Source organism: Dermacentor albipictus, chromosome 1 (genome assembly GCF_038994185.2).
Source record: "Dermacentor albipictus isolate Rhodes 1998 colony chromosome 1, USDA_Dalb.pri_finalv2, whole genome shotgun sequence".
NCBI classification, from domain to species: Eukaryota; Metazoa; Arthropoda; class Arachnida; order Ixodida; family Ixodidae; genus Dermacentor; species Dermacentor albipictus.
The window spans coordinates 21,456,213-21,475,761 of NC_091821.1; the positions used below are offsets into that span (position 1 = coordinate 21,456,213).

At 45.2% G+C, this 19,549-nt stretch overlaps 1 protein-coding gene across 3 annotated transcripts in view; it reads left to right on the top strand.

The window, feature by feature from the left end:
* Window positions 1–3,734, top strand: part of LOC139060350 (kelch-like protein 10) — a 47,743-nt gene extending 44,009 nt beyond the window's left edge. For all 3 annotated transcript variants that reach the window (XM_070539468.1, XM_070539470.1, XM_070539474.1), the window contains 2 exons: window positions 1,525–1,650; window positions 3,580–3,734. In XM_070539468.1, the coding sequence (XP_070395569.1) occupies window positions 1,525–1,650; window positions 3,580–3,593 (140 nt within the window). In that variant the 3' untranslated portion in view covers window positions 3,594–3,734. The remainder of the gene's footprint in view (window positions 1–1,524; window positions 1,651–3,579) is intronic.
* The last annotated feature ends 15,815 nt before the right edge of the window (window positions 3,735–19,549 follow it).

Below are 19,549 nucleotides of genomic sequence, written 5' to 3' on the forward strand. Positions count from 1 at the left end.
ACTTTGGCATGGCGACAACAAGCGTCATTTGCGCCAACTTGCGAGTCGGGATGTTCTGTTTTGTTTACGATTCACTTGGCAGAGTGCTGCCCTGTTTCCCCCGAAGAACTGGTTGAGCGAGTTCAAATAATTTACTGCGAACGCACTCATTCTTCCAACTGTCCCAGAACAGCGTTTGTGTTTAACTCCTGCAATGCGCTGCACATTAACCTATAATGTCAACGAATGGTATGCCGACGATACTGGCGGTGGGACACCGGCGACGACGCCATGACGACCACACTTGATCGGTCGACATTCGATAGAGCGAAGAGCTGTCATTGCAAGGGGAACGATGAAAGTGCAGCTACGCTATAAACCCCGCTACGGACGACTGCAAGGTGGCGCTATACTGCGGGCGCCTCTAAAGCCGCCTCTGGCTTTCCGCGGCTTCCGAGATGCGTGCGCAGGCGCCACTAGCCGCAGTCGCCTGCAGCGCGCACAAGACTATCCACACAGACTTACTGCCACGCACTAGAGGCGCCCCATAGCTCTGTTCCTAACGTGTCCTGTACTTAATAATTGGCGCAAGGGGACACGTTAAAATCTCGGTGATGGTGGTGCGCGGTGTTCGTATTTGTTGAACGGGAGTTCGCGTTTAGAATAATGGTTACGAAAACGAAGATGGCTACATAATACCGGACTATAGATCGTTGCGTCATTGTCGCGAGTGCAGGTGCTATACAGGGCTAGAAAAATATATTTTCGCGATGGCAATTTTATCGCAACTCGAAGCGCGTTTTCTCTGGCATCATCGTCGCCGCCGTGCACAGAACCGAGGGTGCGTCCCGCGTGGAGGTTTAAAAAAAAATGTCCACAGGCGGGAGCGCTGTGCGCTTGGCGCTCCTCGATCATTTTTGCAGAGGAAACATGGTTGCGCAATGTACGTTCCACAGTCCACAGACCCACCAACATACCCTGGCGCATACACTGATGGAGCGCACAGCAGACGTCAAGCTGACGAAAGGCAATTTTTTTTTCGCCGGTATCGCATCGAGCGCTGTCCATGGGTGACGCCCGCAACGCCACTGGCGGAGCACCTCATCAGACCAGCGTTGAGAAGCGCCCATTTCTGAGGCAAAACAGCTGCTTCCCGGCGTCAGACCGACACATCGCCACCGCGTATTGATAGAACACCGTTCGAGGAGCACGAACACGACGATAAATCTGCCAGTTGATCCGCGAGGACAGGTGGGCACAGCGAACTTAACTGATGTCGCGGGAAGACTGAGTTCGTTGTTGTCAATGTGCGTGTTGTGCACGACAGCTTGTCCCTGGACCTTCGTTTAAACGTGGCATCACGCACTAGAGGGTTTGCGGCCGAACACTGCCTGTGCTTTGACGCGCACCGATGACTGTGCGCTACGAGGCGATGGTCCACGTATTGTCGTAAGCACCTTATTAGCGATGTACAAATAAAGGCTAAACCTTTTTTTCCTTCCTCGACAAATATCTGTTGCACCGCACTTCTTTATCCCCTATCAGAAGTGACAACGGTACGGACCGTCTGGCGCTACGACATCGCCTCGGAGATGTGGTACAGGGCATCGAAGATCCCAAAGAGCTGCAGCGGGTCCGCCGCCTGCATCATTGAGGACGTCACGGACCCTGGTAGGTCTCATCGCTGTGATGGCCATAATGGTCACCCTTGTTATCTGGCTTACCATATTAATCTTTAAGATGTAATTTGGAAGAACTAGGGAGCAGGTAAGCGAGTATAGATAGATCACGCAGCGGGGTGGACAACAGAAATAGAAAATGGCTCCTCGTAATGGTGGAAGCGCGATTGAAAATTTCCTTTAGTCATAGCGTTGGTAAAAAGACGACGATGATGGCACGACGGCCTAACTAAACGCGTTGCAATCATGTTGCAAAATACGTACATGACACTCACGGGGCGGACCCGCTGCATTTATGGTAGCTGTGTTTAGCTTAGTCACAAGGCAGACTGCCACGCTTTATGAAGCTTTTCGTTTCCAAACAACGGGTACACAGTTGTCGTTGTAAAATGGTACCACGCTGCGAGATGCCCGCATATACAGTTGTCCGCATATGACGCACTATATGACTAGATGACTATGTCTTTTTGTGTTCTTTCCTCTGGTACTATCATGTTTCTTTTCTTGTTGTTGTTCTCCTTTCGTGTAAAACAGATATTCTGCAAATTGTATTGCTCGTCCTGCTTGGACCAGATTCGCCGGCAGTATGTAATAAATAATAATAATAAAACTAAATAAATAATATCGAGTGGCACACATCCAGTGACCCAAGATGGCGAGAAATCGGGTCAATGAACAGCAGTACCTCTCCAATGAATTTGCGGTGGAATTCGTTAAACGGTGGGCTGCTATGCTCCAGGTACCCGTGAGACGTGGGTCCGATGCCGCCTAGCAAAGGAGCTTTTTTTTTTTGCTTTTTAGAGAAGCGGTCTGGGAAGACTCTTACATACTAACAGGGTCGCAGAGCAAGACTGCGTGAAGTAGTCCAAAACTGATAATCGCACTAAGAAGTGAATTATGCGCTAGATTGGCTTTCTTTACCCCTAGCTTTCGCCCATTTTCGTGTCCGGTAGTGCATGGTCTATCACCGGCTGTGCAAATTTGCGTGTGTTCTTGCGCAGCCGACTTGAGGGGTGCGATGTATATGTATGTATATATATATATATATATATATATATATATATATATATATATAGTGGCAACAGAGAGGCAATATATTGTGCAATTATTTTTGGAACACGGCCTAAAGGGGTGCGTGCTGTCCCACCATAGCGTTGTGGCGTCGTTTAGATGTTGTATTGCAATTGTGGATGTCGCACTTCATCTCTCGCCACCCGCTCCCCACGTGGCATCTGCGGGAGAGGAAGATGGCAGCTACTTTCTCCGCCCAGGCCGCCCGTTGGAGACAACAGAGAGTATATTAATCGGCAGCGCTGTAGATCTTCTGGCTAGGAGTTCTGTCTTCCACGGAATTGCGCAATAAAGCAACAAAAGCTACCTAAATATTGTCGCGGCAATCAATATTAGCCTTAATAAAGGCAGGGGGAAAATCAGACATCCACCCGATCGTAGCAATTGCTACAAAGGAAACCCATACGGGCTCCTCGAAAGAAAAGCCTCGCAGTTGAAGAAAAACCAGATAAAGCACCAGTTGAAGGTCCCGGGTTCGAGTCGCGGACCAGCACGAATTTTTCTTCAACTGCGAGGCTTTTCTTTCGAGGAACCCGTATGGGTTTCCTTTGTAGCAATTGCTAAAATCGGGTGGATGTCTGATTTTCCCTTTATTAATTACTTCTCTCCACCTTGCGGCGTTCCTCTGAACTATTACCTCAATATTAGCCTTCAAGCGCATCATTTATTTCGGAAGACAAATTGATTTGTAGAAAGGCCCAGTTATTCGCTTACATCTATCATCGTGAACGGCTTCTGCATAATTTCTCGCTCTGTCTTGCTCGTCGCAAGCGTTTACTTAATCTGTTTTCGTATCAGATAAATAACATTTGTTTGTTTTTCTTCCCCTCTCTGATTACACTCCCGGTAGCCGCCTGGGTATAGGCCGCCGTGCTGAAGAGCCACCATGGTCTGAAAAGGAAGACTTCCGTTGGGCTGCCCAAAGAGGCTGGCAGAATAAAACACAACTGAGAGAAAAGTAACCAAAAGAATTGTGTGAATTTTTTAAACCAGATACCTGCACTAAACAACGAAATAAAAATTCCTGTAGCAACCACTCATAATGATTGTCGAAGTTTCCTTCTTTGAAATCCGTTGTATAATTTCGTCGAGCACTTCTTATATAACAATAGCAGGTAATTCGATATAATGCAGTGCATTAAATGACGAAACATGGACAACGTGTGGCACATCTGTGAAGTGGGGGACTCTACCAGGTCAGCACACCACTTGACAGCACCGCGTGACCACGCCACGCAACTTATATGACTGGAAGCTATGCAGTCTCCTATATGGGCCCAGTTTTCATTGCACCACTTTCGAGAGTGGCCCAGTTGAATATGTCTCCAATGTCCTTTCATTTTACTAACTGAGACACTGAAATAGCAGACTCACCAAAAGTGGGGGAAAAAGGGGATGAAAATCTCTATATCACGTAAATTAAGAGCTCGATGACTTTTATTCTTTGTTGAGTCACCGGTACGTTCGTATGGAAGGAGAAAAGGAGAGACGAATTTTTATTGAGAGGTAAAGGGAAGAGCTTGGCCGGAGTATCGTGTCTAAAGCCTGCTTCCCACCATCCCTACCCCCCACCCTCCCCAGCCCCAAACCCCCCGAGCGATGGGAGACCTTGTTGTGAAGCCCCGACCTACTGACCCAGCTCGCGCTGGCTGCTAGGGGCCAGGAACTGCTGGACACATATGGGACCTGAGAAGAAGGTTCGACCCCATCTGGTGCCAGCGCGCACCAACCGTCACTAAGGGCTCAGTACAAAAGTTGATTCTCTCTCTCTCTCTCTACTTCACACTGGAGTTAAAGATAAGGGGAGAACGCAGGAAAGAAAAAAAGAATGAGGAGCGATGATGAAAGACGACTAGCCATATGCGCCTGTGGTCCCGTCAGTCCAACTTCATTAGTGTTCCTGAAGAGTGCGCGAAACGAAGACAGAGAGAGAGACAAAGGTTTATTACTTTTGGGGTGACACGCCTCCCTCGTATAGATTGGAAGGACCCCATTGGCTCGCGCCGCACCGCGTGCCTGCCGCATAAACCTTCGCTGCTCCGGCCAGTCAGAGCTGGTCAGTGCAGTCTCTCAGGAGGAAGGTGAGGATAAAGGAATATGATGGTAGCCCAGAGGGTGCGGGCATTCTCATGTGCGGTGATATAACGAGGGCCACACAGGGACGGAAGTGCTGCGCCAATTGTTCCATCTTGCGCAAACCACTGAGCTGCGCGAATTTGCGCCCAAACTGTAACTTCGAATGAAGTCGAGAAATTTTGCGGGATGTTCGTGTTCAGTGACAAACCACACAGCCGTGTGTTGGGTAGCCTTTAGCCCCAGAAGCCAAGCTAAGGTAATCCGTTTCAACGTCGGCGTCCTTGAAGTGTGGGTGTGTTCGGAGGCGCCTTGTAACTTGGCCACAGAAAAACGAAGCTCCTTTGCATACAACGCATTACGAATGCTTTAAATACGTCTTGCGCGTTTGCGTAACTTTCGGAATGTATAAAGATGATTTGAACTGGCCCTTTTTTAATGGGGCAATTGGGAAAGAAAGCCGCACCTTTAGCTGGGTGAATAAGTCGTGCGATCTGTCGTTACATATTTTAGGGCTCGCTTGCGCACCCAATTGGTAAATCTGCGTCGATTAAGGCTAACACCATGCGTGTAACGCTAAAATACATTTCGCCCCCGCATCACGGGATCGTAATGGGGCATCCTGACAAACGAGCTGCTTGCTTTCTCGAAACTTCTTGACCAAAATATGCAATGTCAACTGTAATCGGCATCAAATTGTCACTCAGGGTACTCTATATTCTGCAAAACCGAAGATGTAAAACCTCTTTAAGTCTACCGTAGTGGCCAAATGACGGTCTTAAAAGGCCGAAGAGTACGCGAAGGATAGAAATTGCGTTCGTGGCAATCATGTTCACGACACGATTTGCACAGACCCAGTCCGAAATGTTTGTTACTCAAAACAATGGTCGCTGTTTTAAAATGACTCTAAGGGAGCTCTAATATTCGAGCTTGTGCAAAATATTGGTCGATGATGCTGGTAGGAAAGCCACTGAACACTTCTTTCTATTTATTCCTTTCATAAATGTTACAGTTTCATTTTCTTCTCGACCAAGCCATGTGGAATACTGGGAAACATAACAAAATATCTTTGAATTTATTTTGTGGTAATAGTCTATGGCAAAAGAATGTTATCAAGAATTTAAAAACGTAACTGAGGGCATTTCGCGAATAGCGTTCGCTCAACACTGTAAAAAAATTCACCTTGCTTTACAGAAAATCCGCTGGTAATTTAGGACCGAAAACTTTTCCGTAAATAAAGAACGGTCCTTTCCGTAGAACGGACAACTGTAACCGTAATACAATATTACGGTTACAGAGAGACCGTAATGCAATATACGAGTGTTTTTTTATCTGCAAAAACCGAAGATTCTGTATGCTGAATCTGTACTATAACCATTAGGGTACAGGTACTTCTCGTATTCAGAAAACGGAACACACTGTATGCTGAATCTCTATTATAACCATTATAATACAGGTGCTTCCCATATTCAGAAAACGAAAGACTCTGTATGCTGAATCTGTACTTTAAAGTGCAGGTGCTTCCCGTATTTTGTCTAGCAGAGCATATCCATTGCTAGGAGAATGTACCATCGGGAACAAAATTGCCCACGACGCGCGAGAGTCGAGCGAATTTTATTGGTGCGCTCTTTGCTTAGATCAGCCGTGCTAACATCTGCGTTCAGAGTGTGCATACGTGACCCACTATTTCCAGCGGTCTTGAACACGGAGATTCTACTAGGACACATAAATACCCAAGAAATTTGAAGGGGAAACGGCACCGCGGTAGCTCGATTGGTAAAGCAACGCACGCGAAATGCGAAGATTGTGGGTTCGGTTCCCACCTGCGGCAAGTTGTTTTTTCATCCACTTTCATTTCTGTTATTTTATCGTTTCTTCATTTCGTTTATTAAGCACAAGTAGTTGTCCCTGGTGTCTGTGTTCATTGGCTTCTTGTGATATGACTAATAAAATCGGGCCCCTCGGTTAACCCCCTTTCTTCTCGTTTAGGCATCAAGTGAGGAGAATTAGGGGCTAAGGGCGCGCAATACTTTTTGTTAGAAAATCAAATGTGTTTTACATTAATGCTACATTCCACCTAACAAAGGAGGAGCCGGTTTGTGAGATAGTGACCAATGCATACGAAAGGTCATGACATTCTGTGTAGCAGAAGGTTGCCGATAAGGTGTTATGCGCACAAGTGCACTCTTTCACACAAAATGACATCCTGCAGTCAAACCTTCTGCCAACATTAGAGGTTGAAAAACACCACAGTGGTAGGCGAAGAGTGCTAAATTTGTTGAAAATTACCAAAAATTATTTGATTATTCATTACCCTTGCTGTTTGGTAAAGATTCACAGACTGTTCTCTACGGGTGCTGTAAACAGGCACCCTGCTTTTACAGTCGTAGCAACAATGATCTGTGGCACAGAGGAGGAGAAATGCTTATGAAGTTTATGCAAGAGTATACCCTACAAATTGCACCCCATTTCACATTCCAATGTGGTAGAGGAGGAAGAGGAAAAAAACTATTTTCTCGTGGAGGATGCATGCTCCAGAGTAGAAGAAACCAGTATAACCTTACCATTGCTGTTGCCGATGCCTGTGCACTAGCAGTTACATATAATATGGCAGTTACAGTTTTTTTCCGCAAGCATTGCAAGCTGCTGCCAATTTACCAGTACACAACTGTAATACATTTAGAGCAAGTTAAAGCTCTCTAATGAATTTATCTCATATGACACAATTGGAATGCAATATTCTGCAAATAAGTGAAGCGCTTTTTGCCATCCCATACAATGAAACACCTTTGAAAAATCTGAATCACCACCTGGGCCGTGATGAGGTAAATGGTGTGTTCTGTGTAAAGTAGTGCACCTGTACAGCCTAAAGCTGTGGAGAATGCATTTAGTATCAGTTGTGAAGGTTTCTAATTTAAATTGCACGCAGTAAAAACCTCCATGCAGTTTTGCAAAACGTAAACCCTCTACCTTTTTGTTGTTAAAGATAAGGACACGTAGGGCCATAACATGTACACTATGTGCTTCATTATCAAACAATCAAAGTGAATAGCATCACCCTAAGTGTTACGTGCCTTCTGTCTGACATTTGCGGTCAAAAATTGTTAGTGTCGGATGCTGCCATCGGCAGAGAAACTGATTTCTGGATTAATATAAAGTATTAAGTACTGTGACCTCAGTCCTTTCACTGCTGTTTACGCATTATCGGGTCCTAAAGTAAAAAAAATTGAGGAATAAATGCAACATGTATATTTCAGGTCGCAACCCTCATGAGGTATTTCGTAGTCTGAATTATAAAAGATTCCAGATTTACAACGCAAGACAGATTTTTTTTCCACTGAATGAATGGCATCATGCCAATGATTCCTGCATTTGGTGGTATATTTATTTGTATTTAGTTCAGTTGGGATGTGTGCATTGTCAGCGATATCGCTTGACATGTTTTAGATCGACTGTTTTCCCACTTTAGGCAAATTTTTATTCACAAATAACCTTGTATATGACACCAAGAACTTACTTAGCAGGAGTATTTCTAACATTTGCAAGTTACGACGCTCCTGAATGCATACCTAAGCCTGGGGTGCATGCCGCCTTCTAATCTCATCAGCAAGCTTATGGAACTCATCTACAAGGTTTCTTATGATGAATGTAAATTTGCTTGTACGGGAGAAACAGGGAATTTAAACAGGTGAATTATGCAGCATAAGAATGATGTCAGCAAGAAGCAAACATCAAGAAGCGCTGTCGCGCGATGCGCATAAATTATCAAACACAAGCATTATTTGGGATGATTTAAAATTATGGCAGTGGAATGATATATGTATTTTAATCTATATATCAACTCTGATTATTCACTCTACTACCCCTACCTTCACATGAAACGTTCATAATCACTATCATATCTATTCCAAATTATCCTGGCCAATATTCAAACCTTCATAAGCTGCAATTTTACTGCTGATTCTCTGCGGGAAAGAGGTGTCGATGTGAAGACCGTACCCTATACTTATTAGCCGTTTTTTTGATAAATGATAAGGGAAAATTTTCACACTTAAAATGCATTCAGCTTGAGCAAGTTCTATGTTTGAAGCTGTTGATTCCTTTTCCCTTTGCCATATTTTACCCGCCTGGTTAGCTAAGTAGACAGAAAAGCTGCAGGAGAAAGGTGGAGGTGCCAAATTAGACTTGTGCCCCAGCGGACCTTTTCACGGTCACTGGAGGAACTGCCTGTGGTTTTTGCTTCTGCAGTCAACTGCTGTGGCCTCGTCATCTTCCTTGAGGGCCATGGCCATGTCTAAGAAACCTTGTCTCCACAGGCTGCATAAAGACGGATAATTATCTGAGCTAAGTCTTTTTTCTTAAGAGAACCCATTTAAGTTGTATTCGTGGTTTCGCACCACAAGATTGCCACGTGACTGGCCACTCAAGACACTTTACCTGTATCCGCAGGCTTCTTTCTTGGAAAAACACTTTTATGTAGCACACAATGAGTAATAGAAAAGTGTGTCGGGATGCTTTCATTTTGCTCTATAATTTTTTTATTGACACCTTTCATTTCATTATTTGAGAAGCTTATTAACTAATTAAGAATGATTATGTAATTAGGCAGAATGCAAAATTAATCTGCGTATGTCCAAGCGACGGCAAACAACATTACCTTCGTTCTGCCTAGTTACATCGCATTTAAAAATTTCTAAATCTTGTTGCACGATAGTTAGGACACCCTGTAGATCAAAAAACAATACTACAATTTTTGTAATCATTTCTTCTGTGTTATCGGTGGCTATGGCTACTTCAAGTGATTCTTTCAGTAAGGTACAAGCAGTTTTGAAGTAAAATTGTTCTGCACCAAGGGGGTGTTCTCTCGAAAGTCAAGCAAAAGCTGAAGTTGCGTTCACTATTCAGATGTTTAACTAAGAAGCTGTAGCAAAAGAAAACAGGACACAACAAATAATAAACAATGCAAAATTTGAATATCTCAACTGAACCAGAAAGCAGTTTTTGAAAATGCAGAAAAAAGCCACCAGCTTACGTCGAATACACCCTTGCTATGTATTCGAAGTGAAATTGTTACCGCAATGCTTGGGCACCATATGAACGTAACAATCAACAAATTTCAGCAGAATATTACCAACACTAAATGAACTGGGCTTTGAAGGTTCTCAATATGGAATCCTCAACGACTTGTTCTGGCGTTTAATCTGTGGAGCTCATTCTGTATTCCCAAAAGCTGGCTCTCGGCCATAATTTCTCTAAACGTAACATCAGCTTAAGTCTCAAGATTGGGTTGACCTGTAGATAAAGTGGATAATGCATGGCAAACATCGTGAACACTCTTACATGTTAACCAGTGGTTTCACTCATGCAGCCATGAAATTATGTGATGCAGACACGTGATATATTGAAGCTAGTTCCGTGAAGTGTTTCATGCTCCCAAGGCTTCTTCAGTTGTGAAAGCTGTCTCCACTAGTTAAATAAGTGATGAGAATAAAAAAACTTCAACATGCTAACAAAACGTTGGCCATTTGCAAGTAACCAGCAGTCTTTTTTTGGCTCCTAGGTTGCCTGGTGCAAATCTACTATACCACAGTACTTGCTTTACCCAGTACCAGCCACTTTAAAATGCAATGTGTCCAGAGCCCTTTCCCTCTGTTTTTCTGCTTTGGAAACAGTTTAGCATGTGTTCAGTTGGTATCGAGAAAGGGGACAGAAAACACTGCACCACTGATTTCTAATATGTTTCGCTGGATGCAGCATGCCGCACCGGATGCAGGTGAAGCCAGTGGAAATGCGGTGTCGTGCAGTCGCTTGTCCTGGAAGCAGAGCGTATGGTGGACTAACTAGTGCGTGCGATCAGATAATATTGCTGCCGTAAAAATTTTCTTTGTGGTTCTTCACATTTTAAGAGGTGTTGTATCTACATGTCTAGCAAGCACACTTAAGACAATCTGAACCCGTTTACAATAGTATTTTCTTACATTAAGTGTTTCCTCATTTACCAGTGTTTCCATTGCGTGCCACTTATGTTAGCGACAATGTGGACACTGCAATGGAAATATTCTGTACACCTCGAAACACTGCTCTGGCCTGCTTGGGTAGTTTATGGCACATCAGGCAGGCATTTTAGGGGAAGAAATGCCACACACTCGTGCCGACTAAGTGCTGCTGCAAGGTTGTGAAGCACCAACTTCCGTGACAAGGTTGGCTTCAGTCGAGGGCTCTCGATGTGCTGTCAACCCCCGGTAGTAGAGATTAGTGGTGTGGACCCTTTTATGCTGGCTTTCCTTTCTAGCCGGAACCTTGGCAACAGCTCATACTTTACTTTTTTGAACCTGCAACATCTGCAGAGAAAGTCACATCACTGTGCGTTTATTCTATGGCGTTATTTTTCTGCCCATTATATCAAATCATTAAAAAAATACAGTTGGCACATATTTTACTACTGCATATTGACAGTCTAGTTGCTAGACATGTGAAACTTTACCATCCCTCTGACAGAATAAACTATAGAAGCATACACTGGAAAGCTACACTACAATTTAAATTTATGTGAAACTGCATGAGCTTACAGTATACTTACTGTATGCTCTAGCCCGGCGTCAAGTAAAAGTTAATCGTGAATCGTTTATGGTGTATTTCTACTTATTCTGAGTCATCAGACTGTACAATCAATGTTCCAAGTTTATACATTGTTGGCTTTTGATTTCCTATGTGATCAGTTTCCTACTTACACATGGAGTAATCCCACTGCAATAAGGAAAAAGAGTTAGAAAAAGAAATGCCGTGATAATCTTCCACGTTTGCTGAGGGCAAGAGCAATGGCGAATAGCATGTGGTTGAAGGTACATAAATATTGAGTTTTCACACAGCTTCATTGTTCAGCAAGTAATAAACAGGTACGCCGTGCACCTCTGCATGACCAATAAAATCGGTCTACTTGAGACTGCACTAAGGCTGCTGCTTGGTACTTCGGTACTTTGGTACTTTGGTTTTCTGCTATACAGATCTGTTTAGATATCAGAAGTTTACATTGCGATAAAATGAAACTTGGAGCACTGGTCATTTGCACATAAATAATGCGACAGCAAATATAGCAAAAGGATAGGAATACGGGTCTCTTAGAAAAAGAACATATGCATTACGATTATAATGTGATGTGATGCCACAATGAAACAGAAAGCAACGCATAGAAGTGGATGACAATTCCATGCCACCAAGGTTATTGGACAGGCAGTACTTCGGAAGTGCCCGCAACACAGTCAAACAAGGCAAAACCGCACTTTCTTGTGTGTTCAGCACAATGCGTTGGCGGGCTAGTTGGTGCGAATCCATAATTACTTTATTTAGTGCAAAACAACGGACACAATAAAATCGACCAGGACAAGGCGCTACCCTCAACTGAGATCACTTTATTGTGTCACTCCTTTATAGACAGCAGAATCTAGGAGAACATGCGCAGTGAGCACCATGTGCAGGAACCACCACCATCCGATCACAAGAGCGCACTCATGTGGCAGAATCCAAAAAATCATATTCAGCACTGTACAACGTTGGTAAAGGCACATTAGTGCACTGTAACCCCAATGAATGTATGAAGAAAGCTTCCAATAACTCTCGGGCGGTGGTCTCACAGCTCTTTCTCAAAATCGTAGTATCACGAAACATGGCTTTCCACTTGCATATTTTACAATGTTGAGCTAAATGGGAACATGTGCCAGTTGGTATGGATCGCTAATGGTCGCCATGTTTCGTGATAGTACGATATTGAAAAAGAGTCGTGATACCACCACCCGAGAGTTATCAGAAGCTTTCTTCATACAGTCATTGGGGTCACAGTGCACTAATTTCCCTTCTTTGCCGTTGCAATAGCTAGCAACACAATGTCGTCCGCATAATATAAACCTGGAAGCTGCTGCTCTACTGCTGTACCCACCTGTTTGTATGAGAGATTAAAGCCGATATTACTTCCTTCTGGCACCCTCTCCATCCTCACCTTGTACATCATAAACAGCAGTGGAGATAAAGGGCACCCATGCGTCAGTCCCTTGTTGATATGAACTTTACTCGTGCATCATCCCTGCCCGTTCTACACAAATGGTATTTTCCAGGTAAATCTCTCTCACAAGCTGTAGACAATCGTCGCCTAAGCCTTCCCCTTCCAGAATATTCCACAAATTGGAAGCGCCGCCTGCGCTGCCCCCTGGTGCCGCACTCTGTGAGTGCGGAGAAGAGAACAGAATCGGTTTCGCATTCGCATTTGTGCTCTAGTTACTGGAACAGCAAAATAATTGCTTGACAAATAATTGAATTCTGAAAGAGGAGAACGCTTTCTCTCCCCCAAGGTAGTGCATTTTATAAAAAGGGAGAGAGAATGCAAGAAGTAGAAAGGCAGGGAGGTCAACCAAACCGTTTGCCACTGGGGATAGCGAATCCCTGTGTTGCAATACAGTGCAAAGGAGTGCACTGCGATGCATCAATAAGCTTTAGTACAGTGCTAATTTGGGATGGTCGTTGCATGTAATGAACGGGTAAATAATGAGTTTTGTCATAACATTTACCCATGGATAAAGAACATGGAACTAATGGTGTTGCATTCTGGTCAAAAAGAAATAAAGCTTGAATCACTACAACTCGGCACTGGGCGTTCTTTCTTTCTGTCTCTTTTTTTCGTTTTGGCAGTACACATGGTACTAGCATGGTACTAGGTCCTTCATATTCAATCACCTTCCCGTAGTTTTTACACGTGTAGGTGCATGCTCGCGAACTTTATTATGCAGTACAAGAACGAGCGCGCTTGCCGGTCTTGTTTCAAGATGAAGCGCCAAATGTTTGCGATTACATCTTATCGCAAGAATTAGCACATCAACTGTGAAGATTATGCATAGTCGATTTGTCTTAAGGAATAAGCAGTTATTGACAGAGACGAGATATTTTGGAAATATTATGGGAATGAGTTAAACCAACTACACTGCAGTTCAGCAAAGCCCTTTCACACTTGTGTTAATTGCTTACGGCATTCGAAAATTTCATCCGACCGTAGTGCTTGGATCTATAAGGCGCCAGTTTCCTTCGAGTCCATTTGTTGTTAAATGTAAACGTAGTTTCGGTCATTATACCACTCTCTGCGTTTCGGTACTGATTTATAGTGCGCACAATTTTTGGCGTATAGAGCACCAATCCAATTCCCAGTGCACCAGCATTTGAGCGCCGCAAGTTTGTTTACATAGGCACGGATTCCCACGACTCTTCGTTCACTTAAACATATATGCTGTATTATTAACTACAAAGCGCTTAATTTGAGAACTTTGCAAGAACACGCATATATTCTCGCATATGATCAGCGTTACAAGGCCCGTATGCGCGGCAAATTGGGACCGGAATAGAGGATGCCTCCGTATATTTATACAATCTGTTATTGCAGCTTTTCGTAGAAGGCTAGCTCTCACATTTTGCACGTATCTTCATAATGCGTACAGTTTGCGTGTTCAATAAACTGTTGTTAGCTGAAACATTGTAAGTACGAGCGCTCATTCAGACAGCTTAAATTTCCTCGAAATAATACGAACGTTCGCATAACAAAAATAGGGAATTCTTTCTGTTTCGTGCAAAACAGTGTATAGTCGCTGTATTATTGCAGTGAAATGTCCGTAAAGCTCAAAACTGAGAGCACTTTCCGTATATTAACGGGAGATTTTGCCGTATTTTTGAAATGTGACGTACTTCCCCTATTTTTACCTGCAATTCTTCCATGTACTGACGGAAATCCTCCGTGTAATGACAGTAATTTTTTACAGTGTACAAAAACAAAGTTCAGAATAGGGAGTCAGAAAGTTTGGTTATGACAATTCATCGTGATTATTTTATTTTTATTTTTTTTAATTTTTTAACCTAGGTAGGATATTAGGCAGTATAATAGCATGAGCTTGGTGGCGCAATCCACCACCACTTTCCAAAGGGGACGCTCATAACATCCATCCATCCATCCATCCGCACAAATGAGGACCGGTGGTGCGGCCCTTGCCAGTGTAGCGCCAGGGAGGTCTGCCGGGCAAGCGTAGGCTTGCACACCGCGTTTGTTTGCACGTCGATCGTGATCAGTGGGGAGCGTGGCACATGTGCCACTGATATTATTTTGAGGTGCGTAGTGCGTGATATTGTGCTGCTCATGAGTGTTATGTATGAAATAATGCGTCATGCCCTCATGGCGTGGAAAGCGCGAACATGTTTTGTATACGGGCGCAGAGGCGGGCACAGAACGTGCAAAGCCAAGGCCTGCCTTTTTAGACAGCCTAAAGAAGCAGCTCAGCGTGAATTGTGGTGCCAAACGTGTTGACAGCCGAGTGTGTCCTTTGCGAACGGCATTTAGAATTGAAGTACATCGAAATGACCTTTCGGCACGTGATAAATGGGGAAGTAGTCACCACACCACAGAAGCAGCTAGATGCAATTCGGACAGTCTGTTCACGCAATAATATGACATGGGAGGCCTATTGTACCCTGGAGATGAGTTGGCCACGTTCATGCTAGAGGATGCATACACATTAAATTTCTTTTTTCAAGTAGCATTATGCTTTCCGTGTGCACGATTTTATGCTGTTCTTGAGCAGTTTAACACTTCGCCAAGTGGGATGCGAGGTCCATCGCAAAGAACTCGCTGCGAAAATAATCCAGTATGTGGTGTTAACCAGGTTGCACTTTTTCACATTGAACAAGGAGGCGCGAGAAACATTTGAACTTAAGGAGAGTGAAGGCTCTTAGAGCCTACTGCGAAGCTCGGTCTGATGTGTGCATGTGGATTACCGTACTACGTAATAAAGTGTTTCCTCTCCTCTTGTGGATCTGTACAACAAAAGCAGTGATGGAAAATATTTAGTGCATGTTGAGGTTCGCCAAAGCGCCCACATACGTACCTAACGTTTTCTTTCCTTTTTTTTTTACAAAGCTAACGTTTTTCCAAGGGCACGTTGCTGGCGCATGCGGACGCGAATAGTGAACTGAACGACGTGGTGATGTTATTCCACGGATTACTGCACGCAGCCTCGGCGTTGATTCTGTCTGTTTGCGTGTACGATATTCTCTGCGCCCACTGGCTACATATGTGGTAGATGACCGAAGTTGAAAGTCGTCGTTTCGGGCATTTCGTGTTCACAGTCCACGTTCGCTTGCACTAACACCATGCAACCCTTTCCGAAAAAAATACCAACTCGTCTAGAGTGGCCTTCAGATGTGATCGTCCTCCTTTTTGAAATCGCATGGCGAAACATCATCTGCTGCGCGTTCCGGCGTTACAAATAACGGATCTTTCTATTGTCTGCTCTCCGAACAAGTGTCACCCTTCTTAATAATACATCTGTGAGCTGCAAACACTTAGTGATGTTTGCTCCACGCATTACATTAAAAATTCAAACGCGACGGAAAGTGAACGCGACCCGCGTGCTAGCTGCCATGCGCCGCCCCTTTCAAAAGCCGCGAAAGCTGCACACCAGCTGCAAGTAGCGGCATCTACAACTTTCACCGCTACACTGTGCAGCCAGCCGGCTCCCGCCCGTCACACTGTCCCCTCCTAGCCACCATAGCCACGGCGCAAAAAAATGGAGAGAGACAGAGAAAAAAAACCTAAAGAGGGCGCAGGACTCGCCACCGTTCTAAGCATGACGTGCAGTTCTTTCCTTTCGCTTGGCATAAAGCGAACAGCACATTTTCACCACAAGACCACGAGGATGATTCAGCGCGCCCTCCTATGTTATGTAGGAAATGGTTGATGAATGACGCACCTACCTTGTTTCTATGAAACAATGTTTTTACATCTTTCGGTAGAATTCAGAAAGTCTGAATGCTAGTTGAACAAAATCTTGCTGGCGCCACCTACTGCCCCGTTTCAAAGGGGACGCCCGTAGCATCCATCCATCCATCCATACATCCATCCATCCATCCATCCATCCTTGCATCCATCCGTTCGTTCGTCCGTCCGTCCGTCCGTCCGTCCATCCATCCATCCATTGTTGCGTACTCCAGGGTCGCGTACCGTACTGCTGCCGAGAAGTAGCGGCGCCTGCCTATCGAAGCTCGACCGACATTATTAAGTGGGTAGCGTGGCGTTGTCGGCGGGCTGCAGGCATCCGGTAGACTATGGCGACCGACCAAGGGCGAGACAATTTGCTAGTGCGAAACTTGCACGGTTTATTCAAAGGTAGTTGAAAGAAAATGATAAGAGCATGAAGTATATAAGAGTACATTTCGGAGCCCCTTAAATAGGCTCTCTACAAGTGTGGGCGGGATCTTGCTTCCGTCGATGTCACGTTACAGGCACAGAGAGAGAGCCCCTCCTCCTGCATTACCGAGCCAGGAAGGGAGAAGCCAACCCTCATTTCGACGAATCCTGGTAGAAGGCCCTTTGTGCGCAAGGTGCCTGACGTTAACCCTCGCGGGAGAAGTCAACCCTCATTTCCACGAATCCTGGTAGAAGGTCGGGCGAAATTCCTGTCGCCACGTGGCGTCAGACGCCAACCCTAACAGCATCTCCGGCGGGGGAGGAAGTCGCCAGCGGCTGCTGGCCCGACGTGTAGGGGCCAGCAGCCGCTGTACGAGGGATCGGCGTTTCGGTATCAGAATTCCCCGTAGAGGTCACGAACCCTTAGTTCGTAGTAGGTAGATTCCTGGGAGTGGTCATCCGTCCTCGTGGCGCTCTGGTGACTTTTCTCCCTGGTCCGGTCCGGTGAAATTGGTCTTCCAAGCAGGTCTCGCAACTTTTCGTCTCCTGCGTGGGCAAGCAATCACCCCAGAACAGTGCCGGACCCACAACCACAAAGCAGCGAGCACAAGGCCACCCTCCCCCGAGACACACCCGGCTTTAAAAAAAAAAAAGAAAACCCGCCACACCTTTCCCATTCCCTACGCGCGTCCTCCGCCCCTCAACACTAAATACAGCCATTTCTTGAAAGCGTTAAGACGTGGTTATTAAAATCAGCTAACAATCGGCTTCACTTCGGAAAAACATATGAATTCGGAAAACGTATGAACGAACGAAAAAATTCCACGGAAACCCGGATGAGCATGAGGCTTTCGATGCTCTAGGGGCAACGACTTAAACCGTCGGCATTGCCGTTAACCTTACCCTTCTTGTAGCGAATATCGAAGGTGTACTGTTGAAGAGCCAAGCTCCAGCGCAAAAGACGACCGTTTTTCGTAGACATCGACTGCAGCCATGTGAGGGGACAGTGATCAGTCTCTATGGTGAATCTTGAGCCAGCGATATAGCAAGCTAGCTTCTGTACCACCCAAACTACGCAGGCGCATTCTTTTTCTGATGCACTGTATGCTTCTTCACGAACTGAAAGCTTTCTACTGGCGTACAGTGCAGGGTGTTCGTTCTCGTCATCTCTCTTTTGACAGAGCACCACCCCCATACCCCTGTCACTGGTATCACACAGAAGAATGAATGGCTTAGAGTAGTCGGGCGCGTTCAACACTGGCTGACTCGTTAGTGCGTTCTTCAGCATACTAAAAGCCTTTTCTTTTGCGTCATCCCACTTTACCGTTTGTGGTTCTGTTTTTCTGAGAGCATCCGTTAAAAGACTCGCAATCTCGGAATAACGCGGAATATATCTTTGGTAATAACCCGCCAAGCCAAGGAATGATCTGATGTCCCGCTTGGTGCGTGGTTGCGGGAAGTTGTCTACTGCGGTCAGTTTAACCTCGGAAGGCCGACGACGGCCTTGCCCTACAACATGACCTAGATAAGCTACCTCCGCGCGCCCTAATTTGCATTTGGGAGCCTTAAGAGTTAAGTTGGCCTCTCGTAGACGACACAACACGGTTCGCAGGTGTTGCATATGGTCCGCCCATGATGAAGAAAAGATAGCTATGTCATCGAGATAGGGAAGTGCAAAGTCCTCCATTCCTCGTAGCACCTAGTCCATAAGGCTAGAGAAGCAATATGGCGCATTCTTCAATCCAAAACTCAGGACTTTCGGACGAAAGGTTCCCATCGTGGAAATAACCGCTGCAAGCCTGCTTGCCCTCTCGGTCAACGGAACCTGCCAATACCCTCTGACTAAATCGAGCGTAGAAATGAAATTAGCACTGCTCACTTTCTCAAGCCTTTCCTCGATATGCGGTATTGGATAAGTCTGGTCCTTCGTGATTAAATTGAGCCTGCGGTAGTCGATACATGGCCGCGGCTCTTTTCCTGGGACCTCAACCAACATAAGAGGTGAGGTATAATCACTCTCTCCTGGCTCGATTACACCTAGCTCTAACATCTTGTTTATTTCAGCGGTCATGACTTCACGTTGGCGAGGCGAAACGCGATAAGCTTTCGAACGAACAGGCTCCGACGAGGTTAACTCGATATCGTGAACGATCGCAGTTGTGCGGCCCGGTGTGTCTGAAAATACGTCTTTAAATTCAAACACGAGTTCCCTCAGTTCGGCCCTTTGATTGGGAATCAACTCCGCCTGTTCTACTAACTTGTCAATGGTCTCGTGAATGTCTTTTGCCTCTGTCACTGCTGTTACCTCTGGAAAGTCGACAGGTAACTCCTCAGATTGGTTATTCAAGGAGGGTTTCACGATCATTCGCTTTTCCCCAACTTCAAAGCGTCGCGTGCGAGCCGTCCTGTCATAGTAATGCTCAGCATTGTTTTGTGCTTTACGCATTTCCTGCTCGGCAGTCATTGTGGCAGGTCTTGCGTTTAACTTTCTCCTACATTCTGCCTCTCGCGACATTTCAGGCTCCGCTGCTTTCCT